We start from the raw sequence: 27,950 nt of genomic DNA, 5'->3' as shown, positions 1-27,950 counted from the left end.
TGTTCTTTTGCTTAACAGTGGTTTGCGTCTTGGAAATCTGCCATGCAGGCCGTTTTTGCAGGCCAGTCTCTTTCTTATGGTGGAGTCGTGAACACTGACCTTAATTGAGGCAAGTGAGGCCTGCAGTTCTTTAGACGTTGTCCTGGGGTCTTTTGTGACCTCTCGGATGAGTCGTCTCTGCGCTCTTGGGGTCATTTTGGTCGGCCGGCCACTCCTGGGAAGGTTCACCACTGTTCCATGTTTTTGCCATTTGTGGATAATGGCTCTCACTGTGGTTCACTGGAGTCCCAAAGCTTTAGAAATGGCTTTATAACCTTTACCAGACTGATAGATCTCAATGACTTCTGTTCTCATTTGTTCCTGAATTTCTTTGGATCTTGGCATGATGTCTAGCTTTTGAGGTGCTTTTGGTCTACTTCTCTGTGTCAGGCAGCTCCTATTGAAGTGATTTCTTGATTGAAACAGGTGTGGCAGTAATCAGGAAATTGAACTCAGGTGTGATACACCACAGTTAGGTGATTTTTTAACAAGGGGGCAATTACTTTTTCACACAGGGCCATGTAGGTTTGGATTTTTTTCTCCCTAAATAATAAAAACCATCATTTAAAAACTGCATTTTGTGTTTACTTGTGTTATATTTGACTAATGGTTAAATGTGTTTGATGATCAGAAACATTTTGTGTGACAAACATGCAAAAGAATAAGAAATCAGGAAGGGGGCAAAGAGTTTTTCACACCACTGTAAATGTTAAAGGTGCTATATAATACAGGCACAATATAATAGATGTTAAAGGCACTAGATATGTGAAAGGCGCTATATAATACAGGCACAATATAATAGATGTTAAAGGCACTATATATGTGAAAGGCGCTATATATAATAGATGTTAAAGGCACTATATATGTGAAAGGCGCTATATATAATAGATGTTAAAGGCACTATATATGTGAAAGGCGCTATATAATAGATAGAATTTAATTTGTCCCCAGGGGGATATCTGACTTTTCAGAGTGAAATCTGTCAGATGTTCTTTAAATAATTAAATACATAGATATATAAATAAACGCATAAACACAGACACACTAGAATGAATATAAAGGAAAAAAATGTAAAAAAAAAAAAAAACCAGATAAACTTTGCAGTCCCAGTGAGGCGCTATACTGGTATAATGGACACCCCGGTAACATTTCTTGAGCCACTTCTGCTAAATGACAATCACAATATCCCAAATCAAGTCACCCCCGTCCCGAATGTCACTTAACCACAGACAGGTAGGCAGGCAGTCAGTCGTTTGTTTCATTGCAGTTGCTAATGCAGTGGAGATGGTGCCATTTCTGTACCCCGTGTGCCCCCCACTGGCACTGGCACCCGACCCCAGCGGGTTTCCAGCGTGGCGGACCATGTGACATACTTACTTGTCTCGTGCGTTTCAACAAGTGTGATTTCTTCGGCCGCTGGGCTCTCGCTAACTGGCATCAGGCTCTCCTTATCGGGGGACGGAGGGGCCCCATTTTTTGAGGGAAGTTTGTCGCCCCTTGATGCCTCTTTTTCCTTCTTTTCCAGGAATTTAAAAACATAAACAGTGAGGTGCATTACAAATTGTAAATGAACAAATGAAAAAAAAAAGGTAAATGCAATGGGAATGAAGGAATCAAAAATAAAAGCAAAGAAAGGCAAGAAAACGCTTTGGAGGAATTGAAGTGGGGCTCACGAACACACAGGGAAGTTCTGGAATTGTCTGGCAGCTCCTCCAACTGACAGGGATAACTTGGGGGGCTTTTGGCAGGGCTGGCACTCCAGCCACCGTGTCTAGCCTCCCAGTGTCCCAGTGAGGTGTCACCCGCTGCACTTGCGTCCCAGTCCAGGTGGCACGGCGTGTGGTGGCCCAGCAGTACCAGAAGCTTCATAATGAAATAAATGAGTGCGGAATCCGAATCACAGCCCACCTTTAAAGTGGGCTCAGCCTGACACCAGAATCGCCCGATCCGCCCCAAGTGCGCAGTAGGGGGTTTACGATTGGCTGTTTTATGCGTCTCACATCTTGATTGGATGCTTCGTTACATCCTACATTCAACAAGGACCTCAGAGGTGCCTCTGTATTTGGGGGCTCGTGATGCTTACACTCGGCAGACCCCTTTATGGGGCGAGCAGGGTAGTTTAGACGAGTGTCTCCCAGCTTTTTTTTTTTTTTGTTTGGTGTCATGACTCCGTTTCTCACGTGACGATGTGTTTGTGACCCACCCTTTGGGTCCCCCAGCTTGAAGGATTGTGCTCAATTGGGGACCAGCGTGATCAGCAGAGGGTTAGAAACTCATGTGAAAGGAGGAGGAGGAGGAGGAGGAGGAGGAAGAAGAGAAGCAGGGGCTCGAGTGACGACTTGAGTGTGTTGAAGCAGACAGACATGGCAGGGGGACCCTCAGCGCCAGAGACGGCACTCGGAGTCTCAGGACAGGCAGCAGGATCAGGCGCACATCCTGTAACACCCTCGGCTCCGGCCGGCCACAGGCGCCTTTTACTCTCGTTATTCCTCCTCCTCCTCCTCCGACTCCCAGCCTTCCACCAATAATTCCGTCAGACCCCTGCTTACCTGTTTGATGAAGACTATTGTGTCCCCCTACCGTCTCAGCGCTTGCTACCATAATTTACAACCAAAGAGTTCACATTCGCTCTCTAAAGGGGGGTAAGGGGGTATCCTTTCGGCTCTCTGGCTTGTGAACTATTGGGGGTCTCAGCCTTAGACCAAAATAATACAAACATCTGTCATGTCATACATAGTGTAGTGGAAACTGCAACTCCCAGAAGTCCCTGCAGTGGCGCTGATTGGTCGCCTGCTGAGGGTGCAGGGGCTGTTGGGGTCAGAGGAGGTCAGCACGGCTTTTAAAAGGGGAGCTGGTGACCAAAAAGGTCCTGTCTGTCTGTCTGCCTTCTTTTGGGTCACCTGTGTTTCATGGTTGGCGTCGGGATGGTCTGCCATCTGCCTCTGTACATGAGGACTGTCTGGGGATTTATGGCCATCCTGCGAAGAAAGGAGCGCCCGTCTTCACCATCTCAGGGACCATCTTAACATTCCCATACCTCGGCAGTGACATTCATGTCTCTGGTGACTCTTCCTATGAAGCCAGTAGACGGATTGGGAGACCATGGGGGGGTCATGAGGTCGCTGGAAAGGGGGTGTGTGGCGCTCCCGATATCTCAGGTCCAAGTCTTTCGAGTCCTGGTGCTCCCTGTTTGAGAGACATGGACGCTGCCCAGTGACCTGAGACGAAGACTGGACTCCTTCATATGTGTCTCTTTGGAGGGTCCTTGTGTCCCACTGGTTTGACTTTGTGTCGCTCATGGAGTCCCAAATGAGGCACATGACCTGCACTGTGAGGAAGCGCCAGTTACAGCACTACGGCCATGTGGCGTCATTACCCGAGGGCGATCCGGCTCATTGTTGAGGACCCGAGTGGCTGGGCCAGGCCAAGGGGATGCCCACGTAACACCTGGCAGCGGCCGATAGAGGGTCATTTCCAGAGGGTGGGACCGGACCGCATATCTGCCTGGGGGTTGCCAACTGGGATTCCGAGTTGTTTCGTCATGTGGTGGTTGGGTGTGGTGACGTGCTGTGCCAGTGCCTGGTCCACAACTTGACTTGTCTTGCTATATCATACAGGCACTATATAACAGCCATCTAGCCAGATATGAAAGGCACTATATAATAGATACTGTAGATGTTAAAGGCAGACTTGTGCAGATCTCTGGACGCTCTGTCTTCTTCATTACATTCCGCCCGTTGCCGTTTCCCATCGACTTTATCGTGAGTGTTAATCGTTGAGGTTTCGCCGTGAAGAGACTGGCGTGGGATTGTTCTTTTCATTATTGTTGTTAATTATTGATTATTTGCTGTTTTATTTCCGGTGGCTTTTTGTCTCTGTTTGTGAGTGTGTGAGGCTCGGGGCGTCCCAGCAGTCTCTCCTAAATAAATGAATAAATCGCCGTCTCTTCGACGGTGTGAACCTTAGCGGCACCCGACCGCTACAGTAGCACAAGCCTTTTCAATTCTGACTCTTACGTCTTGATGTTTAGTGAATTATCAACTTGTCTCGTGTGCGTATAACGCTTTTCTAGTACATGTTTTAAGAATCCAATTTTCTAGAATCGTAAAACGTCCCGTGAACGTGTCCCTGGGTACGAAATCCGCTCTCTTTCAAGCCTAAGCTGTGCTTGGGGGAGTTGTGTTCTGGTTTTTCGGGGTCAGCGGCGCCCCCTTCAGTGTTTCTCCTCCTTGGTGAATTGGGCACAAGCATCGGACATTGGGGGTCACTGCGGAATAAGAGCGATCAGGTTCGGGAGCGGCTGGGTTACACGTGGGGTCCGCCGCAGCCCACAGGTTGGGAGCCTCCCAATGACGCGGTGCTCCGGGGGGCTGCTGGGATTTGTGGTTCATTTCAGTAGCGCTACGACAGTGCTGTCTGCGATTGTAAAAGAAACAAACAAAAAATGGAATTATTGAGGACAGACTGTCAGATTGGTGAATTGTAAACCCGACCTCTACTTCAGTTTCATTCAATTTCTGTGATTATACAGGGTGGGCCAAGGGCCACCTCCACCAAGACAACTCTCGTCTCGTGTGCCGCTGGACAGAAGCCCACCAGAAAACTGACAGAGCGGGCCGGTGTTAGCAGAAGCACATGTCGAGGCGTATGTGGAGGTTCACCGCAGAACACTTGTGCAGTAATTAAAAGATCGCGATGAAGGTGCGGTGGGCCACCCTGTATAATCACAGAAATTCAATGAAACTGAAGTAGAGGTCGGCCCTGGCGACTGGCGGGTTTACAGTTCGCTAATCTGACAGTTTATCATCAATAATTCAATGGACTCTCTCTCTCTCTCTCTCTCTATATATATTGCTTGTTTGTTTGCTTAATGCAGAATATCGCAGACAGCACTGTCGTAGTGCTACTTCAATGAACCGCAAATCCCAGCAGCCCCCGGGGCTTCTGCACTTTAGCAGGCAAAGGCTTCTGGGTGAAAAACGAAGGCACAAGATTTACAAGCGAGTCCAAAGAAGCCGCCAGGATCGCAGGCGGTGGCGTCTTTTAAGTTTCGGTGCTTCACCTTGGATTCCGGTTTTCTCCGGATTTCTGTTCCTGACCTGCGCCCACCAGTTTGTGTGATTTTTGGAAGCCGCCCTTATCTCGGAGCGCTCCGAACTTCAGCAAATCTCCACTTCACACTGGCATCACGTGACGCTGAGGTGGCCGCACACGGGGGACTTCATGGTATAACTACGCTGCCACCATCCGCCTCTGCGATTTATCGTTTTGTTGGATTTCTCTTCTATCTGCGACATGAATCATTTTTTGTCGTTTACTACCATAAATGTACACACACACTTATTGTAATTTTGCAAAAAATCCACTAAACAATTTGCCGGGGGGGATGCCACGCATCTTTGAGTCGGCAGCCCGCCTCAAACACGGGATTTGCTGGGTGGTCTTCGCTGGATCTCGTGTTTCTGTCCGCTTTCATGTAAATTCTGGAAATGTCGAATTCTGTATAATCGTGGGACCAAAACGTTTTTGCAGATTTTCTAGTTCGAATCACAGGGGCTAACTGTATAACGATAATCTTTAAACGTTTACCCACGATTCCCGTTTACGGCATCCCCGCTAGTGTATACAAACAAAGTAATGTGACCATCCAGTCAATGCGCAGCCTCGAAGACTTGTGAGTGGAAGGCTATGGAGAACGTTCTTAGCTTGGCATCAGTGAAGGTGGTGAACAACGGCGCTGGGGGGGGGTTTGAGGGGATGGGGTTGGGCGTTCAAAGCCTTCACGTAAATTATAACGTCAGTCCGTGCAGGAGATAATTGTAGTTCGGGTGACGTCGGCCGTTGTCGGTGCAGTCAGGAGCGGCGGGCCTCTGGCCGTTTTCATCATTTGGTTTTATTTTGTCGGCTCGGCGTCTTCTACGCTACGTCACTTTGAGGAATATTTTTATCTTGTAGTTTATGACTTTTTGCTTCCCTCCAGCCCTGTTATGACAAGTCGGCGCCCATGAAAAGAAAACTACAACTGCTGTGTGAAGAACCGAGGACATCCCGTCTAAAGAGAGTCTCTGAGAAGCTGGGATTTGGAAGTCCACCCGTAGCCGACTGGTGTAGGTTATCAAACATTAAGTAATACAAAACGGTATAATGGGGACCAGATGGTTGTACGGAGTCTGAGTATTTGGATGTCAATCAAAAACACCAATAAATTTTGCCCCCATGTGGCCCCCTAGTTGGCAGAGCCCCTCGTCTGCATCACATCGCTGGCTCAATGGTAATGAAGAATGCAAACAAATCATAAATGCATGAAGCGAGGCTGTGGCAGACATTCAATCATCTGAAAGCCCACCAGGTGGAAGATTACAGGACCCCCCCAATGAGGTGGGCAGTATCATAAAGCCCCCTTCTCTTCTCTTGACTCACAAAACTTAATGATGTGTCCCCGTGAGGTTCAGAGGGGTCTGAGTGTAGTGGTCTGCATGCTGCAGCTCCACTTGGGGACCAGCAAAGCACAGTAGCCAAGATGACCCGCTGTTGGTGACTGGCATGTTACTTTACCTCAATCTTGTCATTTCCAATTTTTCCAATTCTTGTATTCTCCTCGCCCTGATGTGCTACATAAAGATTAACTTTACGCACTTCCGCAAAGTGATGCGCTCTCGGAGTTCTGATGGGTGACGCTCCCTACTTTAACGTCCACTAAATGGACAAAGCTGCACACAACTTTCCCAAAAGATTCCCTGTGTGACCAGTGAGCCAGTCGCAGGTGGCAAATGGAAGCCGTGAAAGGCAAAGGCTGCAAAAAGGGAGAGAAAAAGATTTGAAACGGCTGTGGAAAGAAGGAAAGAAAGGCAAGGGAGCAATACTGCAACAGCGAGAGCCGAGGTGCCCACTCCTACCAACTGGTGCCAATGCCTCCATCAGGCGCCCTCTGTATTGCGAGACTAATGACGATCCTGGCAGTGCCCTCTTTGGCTTGTGCACATTCACTCACACGCAGAGCTCCTTTTGGAACGGCCACCCGGGACGCCTTGCGAGGCCCAGACCACCACACTAGCTGGCACTACCAGGGTCATCCGTCCTGGGGTAAGCAGGGCACTATCTGCGGTATACAAGATAAGACACTGCCCAGTGTTTAGGTGGAGAAAGGTCAAAGCCCGTCTGGGGCAAGACTTAATGCAGTATGGCAAGCCGTGCTTCTTCTGACAGAATTCAGAGCCCACCATGGCAGGACCACCCAGATAACAAGAAACAGCAGTGGCTGTGTGCCCACCAGGTGGATCCATTGTGTGTAACTTTAGTATCGAGCAAACATTCTGACAAGCAGGCCAAGGTCTTCCATATCAGGGGTGCCCACATTCACTGTGGCTGCAGGCTTTCATGCCAACTAGTTCCTCAAACCAGTGGGTCACTCTCATGCCCCCTCAATCTCATTGTTTAGCTCACCCTTTTTTTTATTCTGTATTCAGCGAAGTGGATTTGCATTTAGAAGAAATTTAGAAATACATTTTGTTTGTCACAGCATCAAACACTTAACTGTCTTTTACTAATTTTATTTCAATTTGCCTTATTGCTGTGCTGTTTGCTCCATAAATGATATCAAAATACTGACAGCTAGTGATAAGCAGAGCAGACATGGGTGCAGATGACACCGAGCCTTAAAGCAAAGCCGCTGCTTCAACGTGACAGTCATTTGTGTGCTAATCTACCTTAAAAGAAGGATACATATATGTGTGTCAATCTGGTTGTTATGTCTCTGTCATTCCAACTGATGGCGCATCACAAACATTAACACTTTTCTTACAAACTCCATACCAAATGGCATATAAGAGAGACATATGCATTGCTTTTGTCACTCCAACAGATGGCACATCATAAACGATTGTAGTAATAAAATGCATTGCATTTGTCATTCCAACAGACAATGCATCAGAAATATTAACACTTTTTTTTAACAAATCTCATACCAAATGGTATCCATCCATCCATCCATTTTCTAACCCGCTGAATCCGAACACAGGGTCACGGGGGTCTGCTGGAGCCAATCCCAGCCAACACAGGGCACAAGGCAGGAACCAATCCTGGGCAGGGTGCCAACCCACCGCAGGACACACACAAACACACCCACACACCAAGCACACACTAGGGCCAATTTAGAATCGCCAATCCACCTAACCTGCATGTCTTGGGATTGTGGGAGGAAACCGAGCGCCCGGAGGAAACCCACGCAGACACGGGGAGAACATGCAAACTCCACGCAGGGAGGACCCGGGAAGTGAACCCAGGTCTCCCAACTGTGAGGCAGCAGCTCTACCACTGCGCCACCGTGCCGCCCCTACCAAATGGTATATAACAGAGATATATACATTCCATTTGTCATTCCAACTGATGGCGAATCAGAAACATTAACAATACCAATTGGCATATAAGTGAGACCTAAGCATTGCATTTGTCATTCCAACAGATGGAGCATCACAAATATTTGCACTGCTTTTACGAATCCCATACCAAATGGTATATAACAGAGACATAAGCATTGCATTTGTCATTCCAATAAATGCAGCATCATAAACATTAACACTCCTTTTCTGATTCTCATACCAAATGGAAACTAGCAGAAACGTGTGCATTGCATTTGTCATTCCAACAGATGGTACATCGCAATGAAATGTCTTGCTTGCATATTAAAATCAATTTAATGGTACTTTGATACAAAAATGAAAAAGGTATCAATTTCTGGGTGCGTCCAAAATTTTCACTAGTAGTGTGTGTATATATATTACTGTAATATAATGTGTGTGTGTGTGTGTGATTAAATTAAATTGTTTTATCAAATCACGTTTTAAGAATCAACCCATACCAGCAAATCTGAGACACAGAGTTTAATGTCTTTAAAGGTTAATAAACAAAAGCTGATTCGTCTTTATGTGATTACGTTTTGTGATTCTGCATTTCGTGTTTGGTAAACTTTATACTTGCATTTTACTTTTTAGTAAAACAAAACGTCCCACAAACCATTAGAGACCATGGCCTTCATTAATCTGGTAAACCTTACCCAAGTGTGCTGACAATTCCGATTAGACCCTTAAAAACGCGACTGATGATTGTCACGTAACGTCACGTTCTCAGACCGTCCCACTCTGGCTAGGGGTCCGGAGTCTGTCTCAGCAACCTCTGTGCACGAGCAAGTAAACTTCAACCAATCTGAAATGTCCAACTCACCTAACATGCATGGGTTTGGAAACATGGGAGGAAAATCCACAAGGACATCCAGGGGACCGGGACAAGAGCTGGCATGCAACTCCCACCTGGGACACTGGACCTGCAGCACGGACCACTTGGACTGCACTGCATGCTGAGGAGTTCACCTTCTCAACTGGAGTTCTTAAAGCTTCCCAACAAGCAGAACTGATGTCATTTCATGCTGATTGACAAATGCAGTGATAGTTTGGCCATACTTGTTCTTTAGCTCGTTAACATCTCATTTGTACGTCATATTAAATTTAATGGGGTCCGCTAAGGTCAGATTCATCTCAATTGAGCTTAATGAAAGGATTAATAAGCACTGAGTGAAGTCTGATCAAGCTTTGAATTGTGAGATTAGATGCTGAAATGGCCTTCAGACCAAGCAGGAGTTGCTCCATGGGTGATATCACGCATCACACCCTACCTGATCAAACATCTCGAGTGAAGGTGACAACATGGACTGACACTTGTCAACACGGCCTCACCTTCTTCATCGCTCCCATAATTGATCCAAACTAGACTTCTGTTCATGATGAACACTTTGGTCCTGCAGCCCACAAACATGTGTGACATGGCAAACCCCCACATATTGTGTTACCCCCCCACCACCCAGTTGTAGAGGACACCCCCAGCAGAGACACCAAGGCAAAGAAGTCAGAGAAGTTGTATGGTCCACCATTGTGAACACCTGGAGCAAATAGCAGAGGTGAGCTGAGCAGAAACAGTCGAGTGTGCAAAAGTGAAGGCGCCCCTCATTGAAGGCCAGCAATCATGAATAACACGGCGGAGTTTCAAATGACAAATGTGGATGACAAGCAGAGTGGCTCGGACATTCTTCATGAAGCTGCTCCTCGTCTACACCTTTATTCACTCATCTAAATATTTTACTTTTAGTTACATACACCTAAGTTCACCCCCAGGTTAAATTTGATCTTGAAGTCCCCCTGGATCATATTAACACCACTGAAATGTGACAAACCCCCCACCACCAGTGTAGCAATGAGATCCACTCCTAGAGGCCTGCTTCGCAACTTAAGGAGGTGCTACAAGCCCCCAGTGGTCCACATCACTCTTGGTCCCAGTTCAACAGTTCATGAAAGGAGATCACGTTGTTAGTTCACGTTTATGTTTATCACTTTGTTGTCTTCCTGTCTGTTTAAATAATTATGTGTCTTTGTGTGGACCAATTCTGTATTTAGTAATTGGGCACCTTTACCCTGGCATTTAACTGACGGCTTGTCGCAAAGCTCTGTGCGTTCGATAAGTGAAGGGTCAGTCAGTCAGTCATTGACCCACCCACTGCTGTATATCTTAACACAGGGTCACTGGGGTCTGTTGGAGCCAATCCCAGTCAACATAGGGCGCAAGGCAGGGGACAAACCCCGGGCAGGGTGCCAGCCCACTGCAGGGCGCACACACCAGGGACAATTTAGAGTCGCCAATGCACCTAACCTGCATGTCTTTGGACTGTGGGAGGAAACCCACGCAGACACGGGGAGAACATGCAAACTCCACGCAGGGAGGACTTGGGAAGAGAACCTGGGTCTCCTTACTGCGAGGGAGCAGCGCTACCCACTGTGCCACCGTGCTACCCTAAAGTGAAGGGTGCTACATACAAATAAACTGGAATGAAATGAATTCTGGGAGACCAAAGTACAGTGGAAAGGAAAACCAAGTGAACCCTCTAGAGATGACAAGGGACTTCCACAGGAACTGGTCATTGAGTGCGATCTGATCGTCAAGTAGGTAACAAGGACAGACAAACAGGATACGCTAATTAGAACAATCTGGACGAGAACAGGCCATTCAGCCCAACAAAGCTCGCCATTCCTGTCCAATCAAATCGAGTTTTGAAAGTCCTTAAAGCCTTACTGTCTACCACACTACTCGGTCACTTAATCCACGAATCTGTGGCTCTCTGGCTGAAGAAAAACTTCCTGATGTTTATACGAAATTAAGCAAAATGACCCCTTTGATGGGCTAACTAGAAAGATTACAGTATGCAGGCATTCAAGGCAGCTCAGACCCCTTGTTCAGGCGAGAGGAATGATGAAGAGGCCCAGTTGTCTCGAAAGCCTGCATATTGTAATCTTTCTAGTTAGTCAATCAAAAGGGTCATTTTGCTTAACTTCTCACTACATCCATAATGGCTCACATGGTACAACACCCTAGCAGTAATGTAATGTTTGTGTGAAATTTTCCCTTCATAAGTTTCCAACTGTGTCCCCATGTTCTTGATGAACTCATTTTAAAGTCACCGTCTGATCCACTGGACTCATTCCCTTCATCATTTTAAACACTTCAGTCAGGTCTCCTCTTCATCTCCTTAAGGCTCAGCTCTTTTAATCTTCCCTCATAACTCATCCCCTGTAGCCCTGAATCACCGCAGTCGCTCTTCTCTGGACCTTCTCTTGTGCTCTTATGTCCCTTATGTAGCCTGGAGACCCAAACTGCACTCAGGACTCCAGATGAGGCCTCACCAGTGTGTTATAAAGCTTGAGCAGAACCTCCTGTGACTTGTACTGCACACGTCAGAGTCACCGTCTCGATCCACTGGACTAATTCCCTTCTTCATTTTAAACACTTCTGTCAGGTCTCCTCTTCATCTCCTTAAGGCTCAGCTCTTTTAATCTTCCCTCATAACTCATCCCCTGTAGCCCTGAGTCAGCCGAGTCGCTCTTCTCTGGACCTTCTCTTGTGCTGCTCTGTCTTTATGGAGACCCAAACTGCACCCAGGACTCCAGATGAGGCCTCACCAGTGTGTTATAAAGCTTGAGCAGAACCACCTGTGACTTGTACTCCACACGGCAAGGCGCTATATAACCTGACAGCCTGTTAGCCTTCTTGATGTCTTCTGAACACAGTCTGGCAGTTTATAGCATAGAGTCCACTACAACTCCTAAATTCTTCTCATAAGGTGGACTCTCGATTTTCCGATCTCCCATTGTGTATTCAAACCTCACATTTTTAGCTCCTATATGTAATTCTTTACATTTACTTCAAAATAAACTCCCTTGACTTGTACTCCACTCATCATGGCGCTATATAACCTAACATCCTATTAGATGTTTTGATCACTTGTGTCCTCTGCCTACACATAGACAGTGACCAGGCCACTAGGACTCCCAGGTCCATCTCAATGGAGGCCCAAACTGCACCCAGGACTCCAGATGAGGCCTCACCAGTGTGTTATAAAGCTTGAGCAGCTGTGACTTGTACTCCACACATCAAGGCGCTATATAACCTGACATTCTGTTAGCCTTCTTCATGGCTTCTGATGACTCTCTGGATTTATTAGAGCATTAGAAAGATTTAAATGAGAGCAGGCCATTCAACCCAGCAAAGCTCGCTTCTTCCACATATCTGTGGCTCTCTGTCCAAAGAAACACTTCCTAATGTGAAATTTCCCCTTCACAAGTTTCCAGCTGTGTCCCCGTGTTCTTGATGACCTCATTTTAAAGTCACCGTCTGATCCACTGGACTCATTCCCTTCATCATTATAAACACTTCAGTCAGGTCTCCTCTTCATCTCCTAAAGGCTCAGCTCTTTTAATCTTTCCTCATAACTCATCACATGTAGTCCGTGAATCAGCCTAGTCACTCATCTCTGGACCTTCTCTTGTGCTGTTATGTCCTTTTTGTGGCCTGGAGACCCAAACTGCACCCCGTACTCCAGATGAGGCCTCACCGGTGAGTTATAAAGCCTGAGCAGAACCTCCTGTGACTTGTACTCCACACATCAAGGCGCTATATAACCTGACAGTCTGTTAGCCTTCTCAATGGCCTTTGAACACTGACTGGTACCTGATGGTGTCATGTCCACTATGACTCCTAAATAACACACATTTGGCTCTAACATGTCACGTCTTTACTGGATACAACTATCAAATGAGCTCAGGGTGCTGTTGAGAAAAGTAAGCAAACCCTTGGACTTCATACAGTAACTGGTCGAAACTCCTTTGGCAGCGTTAACCTCTAAAGCCCGTGTCACATTACACAGCATTTTGTCCCAGCGTCTGTCAGATTTGCCAGCTGTAATTGCTGATCGTGTCACTGCACCGTGTTGAATTACACGACTAATGCTCGCAGCCCTTGTCACACTTTGTGAATTTTTGTCGCTTTTGCTGACCAAACCCGCTGACCTTGCTGCTGCACCAGGTCAGATTATATGACTGATCATCGCAACCAATGTCACAATAGGTGACTTTTTGTCACGGGGTATGTCAGATTTGCTGACCGCTGCAGCTGATCTTCAGTGTGTGCTAAACTTATGGTGTGACAGAAGGACAATCCAAAAACAAACTCGGTCAGTTCCACTCACTCCTTGACAATGGGGACCCAGAGATTTCAACACGGGACATTTGCCCCTTGAGGTGACAGCACTGGCGCTGCTCTACTGTTTTGATCTTATGAACTGGATAATTTGATGCCCACAGGGCCAAACCCCAAAAAAGAATTTAAACACCCAAGAACTGAAGAGATTAAAAATAAAAATGCTTGGAATAGAAAGAGGGTCTCCCAAACGTAATGTCACACCCCATCAAATGATGTTTTGTGCCCCTGGTAATTTCTCCCAGTAACCTTCCTGTTTAATGTCCTTTCTCTGCTTTAGACTCGTGTCGTAGTGCAGCTGCCACTTTGATTGCCATCCCTAAACACCTTTACCTTCAAACACCTACCTGCAGGTGTCACCTACGAGACTCTTTTGTTGGCGCTGAATCCATGTATGGAGTGGCAAATGAAAAAAACAAAGCTGAAGGAAGCAGACGTCCCAACTCACCTTCTTGTTTCCACCTCCTGGAACGTGTCCGATGTTTTCAAGAGAGCCAATCTTGGACTGCACCTTGAAATCCATTTTTTCCGATTTGATTTCAATGTTGCCACCACCTGTAAGATTGAGCAGATATGACATGGAAGTGTTCAGAAGGATTCCACTGGTCTACAAGAAAATATTTTTTGCTTGCTACTGGGAACTTCAGAGCAGCTCTTTATTAAGTTTTTTTACACTGATTCCATATATGAAATCGGAATAAAGCTAGCAAGTCAGGATTTTGGAATACACATCATTGACGTTTCGACACATTTGAATATCAATATAATATATCAACTCGATATCTGGAGTTTGGACTAGTCAGTCAGTCATTGTCCAACCCGCTATATCCTAACACAGTGTCACGGGAGCCAATCCCAGCCAACACAGGGCACAAGGCAGGAACAAATCCTGGGCAGGGCGCCAGCCCACACACCAGGGACAATTTAGGATCGCCAATGCACCTAACCTGCATGTCTTTGGACTGTGGGAGGAAACCGGAGCACCCGGAGGAGAACTTGCAAACTTCACACAGGGAGGACCCGGGAAGCGAACCCAGGTCTCCTTACTGAGAGGCAGCAGCGCTACCCACTGCACCACCATGCCGCCCTGGGGAAGGATAGGGGAAAAGAAATGAACACTCATATAAGTAAATAAATGTCATGTCATTTTCTAACCCACTTAATCCAAACCAGGGTCGTGTGGTTGGCGCCTATCCCAGTTAGAAAAAAGTGCAAGGCAGGAATAACCCCGGGACAGGATGCCAGTCCATCACAGGGCAAACACACACACACACCAAACCCATCCATCCATCCTTTTTCTAACCTGCTGAATCCGAATACAGGGTCACGGGGTCTGCTGGAGCCAATCCCAGCCAACACAGGGCACAAGGCAGGAACCAATCCAGGGCAGGGTGCCAACCCACCGCAGGACACACACAAACACACCCACACACCAAGCACACACTAGGGCCAATTTAGAATCACCAATCCACCTAACCTGCATGTCTTTGGATTGTGGGAGGAAACCCACGCAGACACGGGGAGAACATGCAAACTCCACGCAGGGAGGACCCGGGATGCAAACCCAGATGGGTCTCCTTACTGTGAGGCAGCAGCGCTACCCACTGCGCCACCGTGCCGCCCAGTTTGGACTCTGTCCCACCAAAATTGTTTTGATGTGTTTATTCTGAAAACAAACCAGAAGACGATACCAGAGACACGTTAAAGTATATTTATGTCAGTTTACCTCAATATAAAAGTGAGGTCCGCGTGCTCCAAAATGTTGGAGGCCCTCGCTTTTGTGCTTGTACTGCACATCCATCTCTCTTTGCAAGAACCAACAGGAGTCACCCATCATGCTCGGAGTGAATTTTCCCCGATATCGGTTTTCCATCACTTTTATATCTTGATGAAATCTTTCCCTATACTCATCGCTGACATCGCCCAGATTTGGTGGAAAAAAGTCGAGATGAGAACGTAAAAAATGCATCTGATACGCTTTCAGCAGGTTCTGCACAAGCTCAGCGTTGTTCTCTGCTCTGTGACTGCCAAGAAAAAGTCTGGACAACCCGCACGAATGAGGGTGCTGATTCAGAGGGGTTCAGTTTGCTGTTGAACTCCTCGTCAAGCATCCGTTCACAGATTTCAGGAACAACAAAAACGCCTTCCTTGATTTTATTTTCACTTTTCTAAGACCAATCTTACTTCTTAAATGCTGAAAAGCATCGTCGTTTCTGTTCATCACCTTGACAACATTTGCAAAGTGAAGGAGAATCCAACAAACAAAATGTCCTGAAATGCAATGTTATGTTTAACAGTAAAACCGACCGCCTACTGCAGCGTCATGTCTGAGTTGTGTCATTATGCTTTACAGTCATACAAGACCTGGTATTCAGTAACAAATATTTTTTCTGCTAATTAAAAATGAATAATCTATATATATGAAAGTCAAAGTGTGTCTATATGTACAGTATGTTCCAGCATCACGTCTGAACGGCTGGAGCGATTTTAATGAAACTTGCCACACATGTTTCTCAATGGTCGACAAAAAATACCGTAGGGTGAAATCAACCCTAACCCACCCGCTTCTAGGTAGGGTGGGGGTGAACTTACGGTCTTGTGTGAATGTTATCATCCAGTTGACACTCAGAATGACCACCAGAGGGCGAACTGGAGGTGTCTGCCAGCATTCTTTATGTTTGAGCTCCACCGCGCCCACCTGTTGCTTTTGAAATGAAATGGAGTTCTACGCGTGCAAATGTGTGTGTGTGTCTGTCCGGCCCGGCAGTGAGACGCAGAGTCGGGATGAGGGCCCGAACTCCGAGGATACACAAGCGAGGCCAGCACACCGGCAAAAGGAAACCTCCGAAGAAAGACAGTCGCTTAGCTGCTAATGGAGAAACGATGCGAGCACGTTGGCAACACGAAGCCTCATAGCAGAGAGATGCCCAGAGTAGTTCTGATGATTTCAATAATTTCTAGGATCCCGCGCGGGCTTACACAGTTAGTACATAGCAGGTGACTGGCAGCATTCTTTATGTTTGAGCAGCACTGCACCCCTGTTGCTTTTCAAATTAAATAGAGATGGCCGGTTCTGTGAATTTCCCCTTGGAAATCTATCTATCTATCTATCTATTATATAGTGCCTTTCACATATCTATCTATCTATCTATTATATAGTGCCTTTCACATATCTATCTATCTATTTATCTATCTATCTATCTATCGATTATATAGTGCCTTTCACTCTATCTATCTATCTATCTATCTATCTATCTATCTATCTATCTATCTATTATATAGTGCCTTTCACTCTATCTATCTATCTATCTATCTATCTATCTATCTATCTATCTATCTATCTATCTATCTATCTATCTATCTATCTATTATATAGTGCCTTTCACTCTATCTATCTATCTATCTATCTATCTATCTATCTATCTATCTATCTATCTATCTATCTATCTATCTACGATCACGAGAATGTGTCCCTCCTCCACCGAGACAACTGCATTACGTGGCGAAGAGAACAATGATCAGATGTGCTACTCACATTACATAAGATGCTGAAAGTGCGCCGCCCTGTATTATGAATGTGTTGCATGAATGAGATAGTCATCAGTGACAGTTTTTATTCACCAACATCAAAGTAGTTTGAACTCAAACAAATCACAAGTGAAAGCAGTCGAAACTTTCGGTTCCTGCAGACGCATTTTAAAAATCTACCAATGTGTCAGCAAAATGAAAGACACTGATGACCTCATGCAGGACGTGCATGCGCTTCAGCACTCGTGCTGAGCTCCACTGAATCAATTTGATTGGTTCAGCAAGAACAAATGGTTTCCAAGTCGCCCATCACCTTCAGGTGGCTTGTGGCCAGTTACCTGTTCTAGCGGGCCATTAATCCGTCTACCTACCATAGAGTCAAGAATGTGTGGGTCTTACCTGTAACCTTGGTGGTCCTTACGGTGACATCTGCCACCCTGTGCACGCCTGAGGAGGGCATTTACACAGGGGCAGGGACATTGTGGTGCTGAAAGTGATCTCCTTGTGCGTCAGTACATCTCTGTGGCCGTTTCAGCCTGTTCATGTACGCTCTGCAACGTCACGGGATTGGTTCTCTGTATCGCATTTTCAATGTTCAACTTCAGTTCACTTGCAGTCCGCGGATTTGTCTCATACAGGCAACACCTTTAAATGACCCCACAAGAAATAGACGCTTGTTGTTAAGTCAGGCAATCATGGTGGCCATAAACCCTCGCTAATAATCCTTTCATCAGGGAAATGCTCCTGAACAGTAGCCATGGATATGCGGGAAGTATGGCAAGTCGCACCATCTTGCTGGAAGAAACAACGGACGCATTCGTAGTCCGTTAATTATGTGTAGAACTGACAAAAAATCTGCAGATACACCTCTGACAGCCAGGAAACAAGGCAGGCGACACGATAGCAGTTGTCTCCGTGGAGGTGGGCCACTTTATCGTAGGCCACCCTGCAGAACGCCTTCACTCTTTTGTTTTGTGTAATTTGTTATTGGAATTGTTTTAAACTGAATACCATATATAAATAATATGAAAACTAATATGTTTATGTTCAACAAATCAGTGACCCAAAACTGAACCTTATAAAAATATCAACTGTAGCGTGTGGCCGGGGCTCTTGCCTGGCTGGGATGCCTCCACGCAGGGAGGATGGGGGAGCAGAGTGTTACCTAAAGAGCTAAACTTAAAAGAGGTGGTGAGGCGGGCAGGCGGCCTTCTGCTGCTATGCACCTAAAATCTGGAACAGCCTGCCAATAGGAATTTGCCAGGCTGATATGGTGGAGCACTTTAAAAAAACTGCTAAAAACTCATTACTTTAACATGGCTTTCCCATAACTTCATTTTAATTTAATCCTGATGCTCTGTATATTCAACTAATCATCATTATTATTCATGGTGGCTCCAAAATCCGTACTAACCCCTACTCTCTCTTCTGTTCTTTTCCTGGTTTTCTGTGGTGGCGACCTGTGCCACCACCACCTGATCAAAGCACCGTGATGTCCCTACAGTGATGGATCAAAGGCCAGAAGTCTACATGACAGTCATCATCAAGTCCTTCCATGAGAACCCTGAATACCAAGGACTGATCATTTATGTTAGGTAGAATGTCTCGAGGGGGCTGGGTGGTCTTGTGGCCTCGGACCCTCTGCAGATTTTATTATTTTTTTGTTTTTTCTGTCCTCCCTGGCCATCGGACCTTACTTTTATTCTATGTTAATTATTGTTCTCTGATTTCAATTCTTAATTTGTCTTTTTTTCTCTTTCTCCATCATGTAAAGCACTTTGAGCTCCCATTATTTGTATGAAAACATTCCCTAGAAATAAATGTTTTAGTTGTTGTTACTTCCCCTGGGACCCTAGATGGCAGCCTCCCTGGGTCGCAGTGATGACTCAGAGTCCCGCAGGGCTTCATGGGAGTTGGAGTGTGGTGCAGCCCTGTTGGGATCTGCAGGTGCCGCCAGGGGGTGCTGCAGCAGGAGCTGCTGAGTCCTTTTGGGCTGTCCATCCACCACACCAGGAAGTGCTGCCGGAAACAAGTAATCAAGCAGCTGGAGCACTTCCAGGTGCGTTATAAAAGGAGCCAGCAGCCACTACTCTGGGAGCCAGAGTCGGGAGGAGGAGTGACGAAGCTTGACCGGAGCAGCGGACAGGAGAAAAGATAGAATCCACTAGGAAAAGAAAATCTGAACACATTACTCCAGTTTTGATGTCACTACACTGGTTGCCTGTGTCATTCAGAATTGACTTTAAAATTCTGCTTATAGTTTATAAAGCCTTAAATAATCTCGCTCCATCTTATATATCGGAATGTCTGACACCTTATATTCCAAATCGTAATCTTAGATCCTCAAATGAGTGTCTCCTTAGAATTCCAAAAGCAAAACTTAAAAGAAGTGGTGAGGCGGGCAGGCGGCCTTCTGCTGTTATGCACCTTAAATCTGGAATAGCCTGCCAGTAGGAATTCACCAGGCTGATACAGTGGAGCAGTTTAAAACACTGCTGAACACACATTACTGTAACATGGCCTTCTCATAACCTCACTTTAACTTAATCCTGATACTCTGTATGTTCAATTCATCATAATAACTATTCACAGTGGCTCTAAATTCCGTACTGACCCCAACTCTCTCTTCTGTTTCTTTTTCCGGTTTCTTTGTGGCGGTGACCTGCGCCAACACCATCTTCTCAAAGCACCATGATGCTCCAACATTGATGGACTAAAAGCCAGAAGCCTGCATGACCGTCATCATCAAGTCCTTTCGTGAGAACCCTAAATACAAAGAGGACTGTTTCATTTATGTTAGGTAGAATGCCCAGAGGGGACTGGGTGGTCTCGTGGTCTGGAATCCCTGCAGATTTTATTTTTTTCTCCAGCCGTCTGGAGTTTTTTTTTGTTTTTTCTGTCATCCCTGGCCATCGGACCTTACTTATTCTATGTTAATTTAATGTTGACTTATTTTATTTATTTATACATATATTTATATTATATATTTATATATATATATATTTATTTATTATATATATTATTTTATATATATTTATTTTTTTGCGTTATAAAAGGAGCCAGCAGCCGCTACTCGGGGAGCCAGAGTCGGGAGGGGGAGTGACGAAGCTTGACCGGAGTAGCGGACAGGAGAAAAGATAAAGAGAAGGAAGAGACTTGTGGTATTGTGCTGTGCTGTGCTAATGCTTGAACTGCGTTATACTTGTGAGGAACGGGGAAGGCATTTCCCACAAGGGAAAAAGAAAAAATAAACCTTGTGTGCCTTGAACTTGTGTCCCACACTTGCCTGTGTCGGGTTCAGCTGGCGGTGCCAGCCTGGTGGACCACGCAACCTAACACTTATTTGCGTTTAACTGACAAATCACATGATTCTCATTCATTTAATTCTAAACAGAATAATCAGCCATGAACGGATCACAAAATTCTTGTTCATTTGATTTCTGAACTGAATCATTACCCACAAACTAAGCACACAATTCGTATTTATTTGATCTGTGAACTGACTCTTTACCCGAGTCACACGATTCTCAGTCATTTGATTCGTAAACTGAGTCATTACCCGAGAACGAATCACATAATTTTCGTTCACTTGATTCGTAAATGAAATCTTTACCTAAGAACGGATTGCAAAATTCTCATTCATGTGATTCGTAAACTGGATCATTACCCGAAAATGAATCACATAATTCTCATTCATTTCATTTGTCAACTGAATCACACGATTCTCATTCATAAACAGAATAATTACCCGTGAAGGGATCACAAAATTCTTGTTCATTTGATTTCTGAACTGGATCATTACCCACACACAAATCACACAATCCTCATTTATTTGATCTGTGAACTGACTCTTTACCCGAGTCACACGATTCTCGTTCATTTAATTCATAAACTGAATCATTACCCAGAATGGATCTCAAAATTCTCATTCATTTGATTCATGAACTGAAACGGTACTCAAGAATGAATTACACGATTTTCACTCCCTTGTGATTCTGTAACGAATCATCTTATTTTAATTATGCATCTGAATTGTGTTGACCCACCAAATAACATTTGAATATACCTGGCTTGTGATGAATGTTGTCCTTGGAGCCACATTTGGAGGTAACATTGGACAAATCCAGCTTTTTGTTCACAATCTGAACCTGTGAAATAAATAAATAAATAAGCAAAAGTTAAAATGTGAGCCACCTGGAGAGTTGAGGGGGTTCTGTGAAGGACAAAACAGCCGGGGGGGTCTCTGTCAGTAGCAGGCAGTTATTCATGCGTGGACCAGGAGGTTTCCAGATTAGTCGTGAACAGACACAAGCGTCACTCTGTTTGGTGCAAACAAATTTCGTAAAAATGAAACGGGGAGATTCACATTCGTCAGCTGTCATGGATGATGACGTGCTGCGCTGATCGAGAATGGGACCCCAACAGTACAGGGAATCGTCAAGTTCACCTACCAAAAGGGCCACTGGCAGGTGAAGAGATCCACTGACAGCTGATTTCCCGTCATTTTTAAGCAATTTGTGGTCCCCGTCCCAGCATTCCCAAGGCTGTCTGAGTGAGGAAGGAACATGAAGAGGACGCCAAACACTCAGTGAGTTTATTAAGGGTGAAAACACCAGGGATGAAGATTAAAAACAAAATGAAAAAAAAATAAAATAATCAAATACCTTGTTCTGGTAAAACGTAAAGATAACAGAGAAAACTGAAAAAATAAGAATGATAGTTTGCTTAATGAAAAGTAAAGCTAAAGTTTAAAGGAACCACATGAGGAAGTAAACTACTGTAATATACAAAATGCTGAATTTAATCTAAGATATACAGTAAGCGGCATTAGAGCCGTCACAAAACACGATATCAGATGTGTCCTGTTCGGTGATCTTATAAATAAATTCGATTCCAAAATCTTTACAAAAGGTGGAAGGATACGTGAGCTCTTTCAAAGGATGCTTTGAGCTTTAAGCTTCACGGTTTTCCCCCCACAGGTGCTCATTTTTATTCAGTCCTTCCCTCAGATCATTGGGCTGACACCACAGTCCTGGTGCAGCGTGATTGCCAAAAGCGGACAGTACGAGAGAACGGAAAGAAAACATTTGTTAAAAAATACGTCCTCTGCTGTTTGTAAAATCTCATCCCGTTGAGTGTTAAAGGTCCCCACAGCCCTGCTACACGACCTGCTAATTCACTCTACACACTGTGGCTAGAGGTCCTCGTAGAGATGGCTTTGAAGCTCGTATCCCGTGTGTTGATGATAGAGTATTGAAGCCCATACTAAAGCCCCATTACCACGTGACTAGTGACGTCCAGATCTTCAAACGTCACTGAAACGTGCCAACTGCTAACCCTAATTTGACACCATCCCACATGCTATTGATCCTTCTGGTGACTTCAAATGAAGACTCAACGCTGTGCCTTATGGGTCTTCCTTGTCTCGATTCTTAACACCCCTTCTCAGCTGCCCTGGACATCACATTTTTTGCCCCAAACCAATTTTACATCGATTAACTGTCTTAACATGCAGCGCTGATGATCCAACATTTTAGGACCAGTGACATTTAGAATGTTTTAATGGGTTGTGAGCCAACAAACTACCAGGAAGTCAGTGGAAAATACATTAAAGTCAATGGAGGGTCAAAAGTGACCCCAAGGACGTGGCAAGGTAATAATTGTTTTAAACATGTACAAATGATGGGATGTTTACATTTTATTTACTGTTCATTAATTAGAGGAAATGTTGGAGATGTTTGGTTTGATTACAAGGATGAAACGAGTCATATTTGACCCCAAAGAAATTATAAGCATTCATAGAAGCTACCAGTTGTATCTTATACAGAGAAAATAGTGAATTAAAAATGGATACCAGCAGTGTGTGGGAGCTTGTTATCTGACAATAAGGTCAATACCATACTGTAGTACTCCTCGATAGTGGCACTTGTAACATGTCATTAATACTGCAGGCTGCTGTCGGCATCCCCTTAAACTCGGGCCTTTCACTTTCCCAAGCTCTACAAGCACATTCCCTAAACGCTGTTATGATTCCAAACACTCAAAAATGTTAAACTTTCACGGTGCATCACAGCAAAAATCTCCTCACGTGAAAAATCAGTGGTGGCTTATAGCGTATTGCAGTGCGCTTATTGTGTTTGTAAGAATTGACTTTTATATTTTATTTTTGTTTATTTATTTCATTTTATTTATTGACATTTATATTATTTATTTCGTAAATCACTGACATTTATTCCCGGGTTCCCCCTGCGTGGAGTTTGCATGTTCTCCCAGTGTCTGCGGGTACTCTGGTTTCCTCCCACGGTCCAAAGACATGCAGGTTAGGTGGATTGGCGATCCTAATTTGTCCCTAGTGTGTGCTTGGTGTGGTGTGTGTGACTGGCGCCCTGCCCGGGGTTTGTTTTCTGCCTTGCTCCCTGTGTTGGCTGGGATTGGCTCCAGCAGACCCCCGTGACCCTGTAGTTAGGATATAGCGGGTTGGATACTGGATGGGATGGATGGATCACTGACATTTATTTGTGTGTGGTGTCTCCCAGCTCACTGGTTTGAGAAAACTCCCACATGTGATATATCATTTGAGTCATCTCAATGTCTACTTATTCATGACATCGAGCTTTTTGGACTAACCAGCTATTTTTGGTTCTATAGACCCGAAAAACCTTTATTTTAGGCCATTTTCTGACAAATTACGTCCATACTATGAAGAGTAAACCGGTAGGCATCTTCAGCAAAAATGATCGGAGGGACATGAAGCTGTTCAGGCCACAACAACTGACCCCAGGATGGGATATAAGGGGTCAAAGTTATAGTATTTCTCAAAACTACACACCGGGATCGGTAATGTAGACACACGGAGTGTTGTTTTATGTGTTTTCAAGGTTGCTCATCATGAACATGACCATATTTTTGATATTGGATTCTTTATCGATGATCCTAGCTATCTAAGGCTTACTCCCAGAAGGTCAAACATCAGAATGTGGGATATCGTTTTAGACTGTTTGAAGGTCAGTGATTATAAATAGGTGGTTATTTTGATTTCAGGTCCATAGAAGGATAGTAAAGGATCAGTCAGAGGAAGGCAAATGACAAAGTTCTATTACAATAAGAATATTTAGACTAAACGTTTTAAAATTGAATCACACATTTTAATATTTCTCTGCTGGAGTATGTGAATTTCCCCTTGGGATTAATAAAGTATCTATCTATCTATCTATCTATCTATCTATCTATCTATCTATCTATCTATCTATCTATCTATCTATCTATCTATCTATCTATCTATCTATCTATCTATCTATTTATTTCAAATATCTGACCCGGCTATTCTTGTTTATTATCTACTTCTACCTCATGAAGTAATCCATAATTAGGATGGCTCACACTAATTCAGACTTTCTCCTTATTAAAATCTGTAACAATGCCATTGTCACTGAGACGACAAGTTACATTTTAAAGTAAAAAGAAAACTTCCAGAAAAATCTATGCATATTTTACTATGAATTACCAAGACCAGTTCAAACATAGGAACGCTCTTTTCCTGTGACGAGGAAGATCTCATGTTGCTGTCCATGCTGTATCTTCACTTGTTTCTTTCGTTCTTTGATTACTCTTAAAGCACTGAATACAAACCTAACATATCTTTGTTGTCCAGGTTCCAACATGAATTTTTGGACATTGACATTAAAGGATTATGAAACATTGAGGACATGCTTACCACAATTCAAGTGACAGAACATTTCAGACAAAACTTCAAGAAAGGGGTGCACTACAATAAACAGGGTGGACCGGGAAGCCCACTGTGTGCTCAGTCTGTCGTTACCATTCATTGTATTCTTCACGTGAACACTGAAGACCAACTTTTTTACAGCGAGGGATGCAAACAGATCAAGTGGCACACAGGGGGCAGCACTGAGGCTTTGGCCTGTGGATTGTGTTTCAGAGATTGGGAGCCACATCAAGGCACTATAATCAGAAGTACAGCTGGATTCATGCCGATAACAGGCACACACACACACACACAGAAAACACTTGCATACTTGCCAACATTCGGAGGGAGGACAGGTCTTAATGGACTCCCCCCTGAACCAACTTGTGTCAAATTTTAGACTTTGGGTTTGTCTTCAATTCCTAAAGATTGTGAGAGAGGGAAAGAGAATGATGGCAATGCATAGCTCCATGGTGTGATTACCGAATGTTGGCAAGTACGTGCTTCAGGTCAACACACTTGTATTGGTCAGGGTCAGGGTGGTTAAGCTGAAGGACTGTGGTGACACATAGGCAAGGTTACAAGTCCGGCTGGCTTGTGGATATTATTGACATTGATATGATTAGTTAAGGTTTCAGTTGTCTATTGTGTATTTTCTTACTGTTAGGATTACTCCATAATGTTAACAGTTATCTGTGACTACATGGGCACCACCATCTTGAAATCTTCAAGAATAAGCTTTGTGGCACTGCTCCCAACTCCACCTCTCTCCATCACTAAGGCCCTGTCTGTGATGACAGTATGGGCTACGTCCACACTACTACGTTCTTGTGTGAAATTGCAGACGTTAGTTTTGGTTTTTGCCTTTCATCCACATTACCCCCAGTGTTCTACATCCCTGAAAATGGAGATGCCGGCTCATTGTTGCAATGTGGATGAATGAAAACACAGCCTCTTATTGTGCTCTGATTGACTTGTGCTTATTACGTGCCCCTCCCTGATTGGATCCTGCTTTTTACATTTCCTGTTTGGTCACCCTGTACAGAAGAAAACCAAATTTCACCATAATAGACTTGTAGTGTAAGTGTCAGTGTACCCAAGAGTGTAATGCACTAGCAGCGAATCAAGACCTGACAACATAGTATGGTACCAAGCACATCATGCCAGTCTTAGCGTCGTTACACTGGTTACCCGTGCCATTTGTTTCTGGACTTCTCTAGCGCTTCAGCACCACCCAACCTCTGCTCCTTAGGGACAAGTTGACAGAGATTGGGAGTAGATTCATACCTGGTGGCATCGGTGGATCGTGGACTATCTTACAGACAGACCTCAGTATGTGCGTCTCGGGAACTGCATGTCTGACATTGTGGTCAGCAGCACAGGAGCACCTAGGGGACTGGACTTTCTCTGGTCCTATTCAGCCAACATACATCGGACTTCCAATACAACTCGGAGTCCTGCCACGTGCAAAAATTCACTGACGACACTGCTATCATGGGCTGCATCAGGAGTGGGCAGGAGGAGGAGGAGTATAGGAACCTAATCAAGGACTTTGTTAAATGGTGCGACTCAAACCACTTACACCTGAACACCAGCAAAACCAAGTAGCTGGTTGTGGATTTTAGGAGGACCAGGCCCCTCATGGACCCTGTGATCATCAGAGGTGACTATGCAGAGGGTGCAGACTTATAAATACCTGGGAGTGCAGCTGGATGATAAATTGGACTTGACTACCAATACTCATGCTCAGTGTAAGAGAGGACAGAGCCGACTATACTTCATTAGAAGGCTGGCGTCATTCAACATCTGTAATAAGATGCTGCAGTTGTTCTATGAGACGGTTGTGGCGGCCCTCTTTTACGAGGTGGTGTGCTGGGGAGGCAGCATAAAGAAGAGGGATGCATAACGCCTGGACAAACTGGTGAGGAAGGCAGGCTCTGTTATAGGCACAGAGCTGGACAGTTTGACATCCGTGGCAGAGCGACGGGCGCTGAGCAGACTCTGGTCAATCATGGAGAATCCACTGCATCCACCAAACAGGATCATCTCCAGACAGAGGAGCAGCTTCAGCGACAGACAGACTGCTGTCACCGTCCTGCTCCACTGACAGACTGAGGAGACCCCACACTATGCGACTCTTCAATTAAACGGTAACATTATACAAAGTTATTGTCTGTTATACCTGCATTGTTATCACTCTTTAATTTAATATTGTTCTTTATCAGTATGCTACTGCTGGAGTATGTGAATTACCCTTTGGGGTTAATAAAGTATCTATCTATCTATCTATCTATCTATCTATCTATCTATCTATCTATCTATCTATCTATCTATCTATCTATCTATCTATCTATCTATCTAATAAGAATATAATAAGATGCTGCAGATGTTCTATCAGACGGTTGTGGTGAGTGCCCTCTTCTACACGGTGATGTGCTGGGGAGGCAGCATAAAGATGAAGGGCGTCTCACGCCTGGACAAACTGGTGAGGAAGGCAGGCTCTATTGTAGGCACAGAGCTGGACAGCTTGACATCCGTGGCAGAGCGACGGGCACTGAGCAGACGACTGCCAATCATGGAGAATCCACTGCATCCACTGAACAGGATCATCTCCAGACAGAGGAGCAGCTTCAGTGACAGACTGATGTCACCATCCTGCTCCACTGACAGACTGAGGAGACGCCACACTATGCGACTCTTCAGTTCCACCCGGGGGAGTAAACGTTAACATTATATAAAGTTAATGTCTGCTTTTACATGCATTTTTATTACTCTTTAATTTAATATTGCTTTTTGTATCAGTATACTGCTGCTGGATTATGTGAATTTCCCCTTGGGATTAATAAAGTATCTATCTATCTATCTATCTATCTATCTATCTATCTATCTATCTATCTATCTATCTATCTATCTATCTATCTATCTATCTATCTATCTATTATATAGTGTCTTTCATATCTATCTATCTATCTATCTATCTATCTATCTATCTATCTATCTATCTATCTATCTATCTATCTATCATATGGTGTCTTTCATATCTATCTATCTATTTAGAATTGACTTAAAAATACTGCTTATGGCTTACAAAGCCTTCAATCAT

At 44.7% G+C, this 27,950-nt stretch overlaps 1 protein-coding gene across 12 annotated transcripts in view; it reads right to left on the bottom strand.

The window, feature by feature from the left end:
* The window catches only part of maptb (microtubule-associated protein tau b), a 115,775-nt gene that overhangs the window by 6,696 nt on the left and 81,129 nt on the right, over positions 1-27,950 (bottom strand). For 10 of the 12 annotated variants that reach the window (XM_039740260.1, XM_039740265.1, XM_039740268.1 and 7 more), the window contains 2 exons: positions 21,209-21,290; positions 14,063-14,169 (listed from right to left, as the gene is read on the bottom strand). In XM_039740260.1, the coding sequence (XP_039596194.1) occupies positions 14,063-14,169; positions 21,209-21,290 (189 nt within the window). Of the gene's footprint in view, positions 1-1,416; positions 1,556-14,062; positions 14,170-21,208; positions 21,291-27,950 lie in introns of all 12 variants that reach the window. The other 2 variants (XM_039740266.1, XM_039740264.1) reach the window with 2 other exon arrangements.

The sequence above is a fragment of the Polypterus senegalus genome, chromosome 17 (assembly GCF_016835505.1).
Source record: "Polypterus senegalus isolate Bchr_013 chromosome 17, ASM1683550v1, whole genome shotgun sequence".
NCBI lineage: Eukaryota > Metazoa > Chordata > Cladistia > Polypteriformes > Polypteridae > Polypterus > Polypterus senegalus.
Note: the sequence above shows the minus strand (reverse complement) of the source record. Positions and strands in the feature narration are given on the sequence as shown.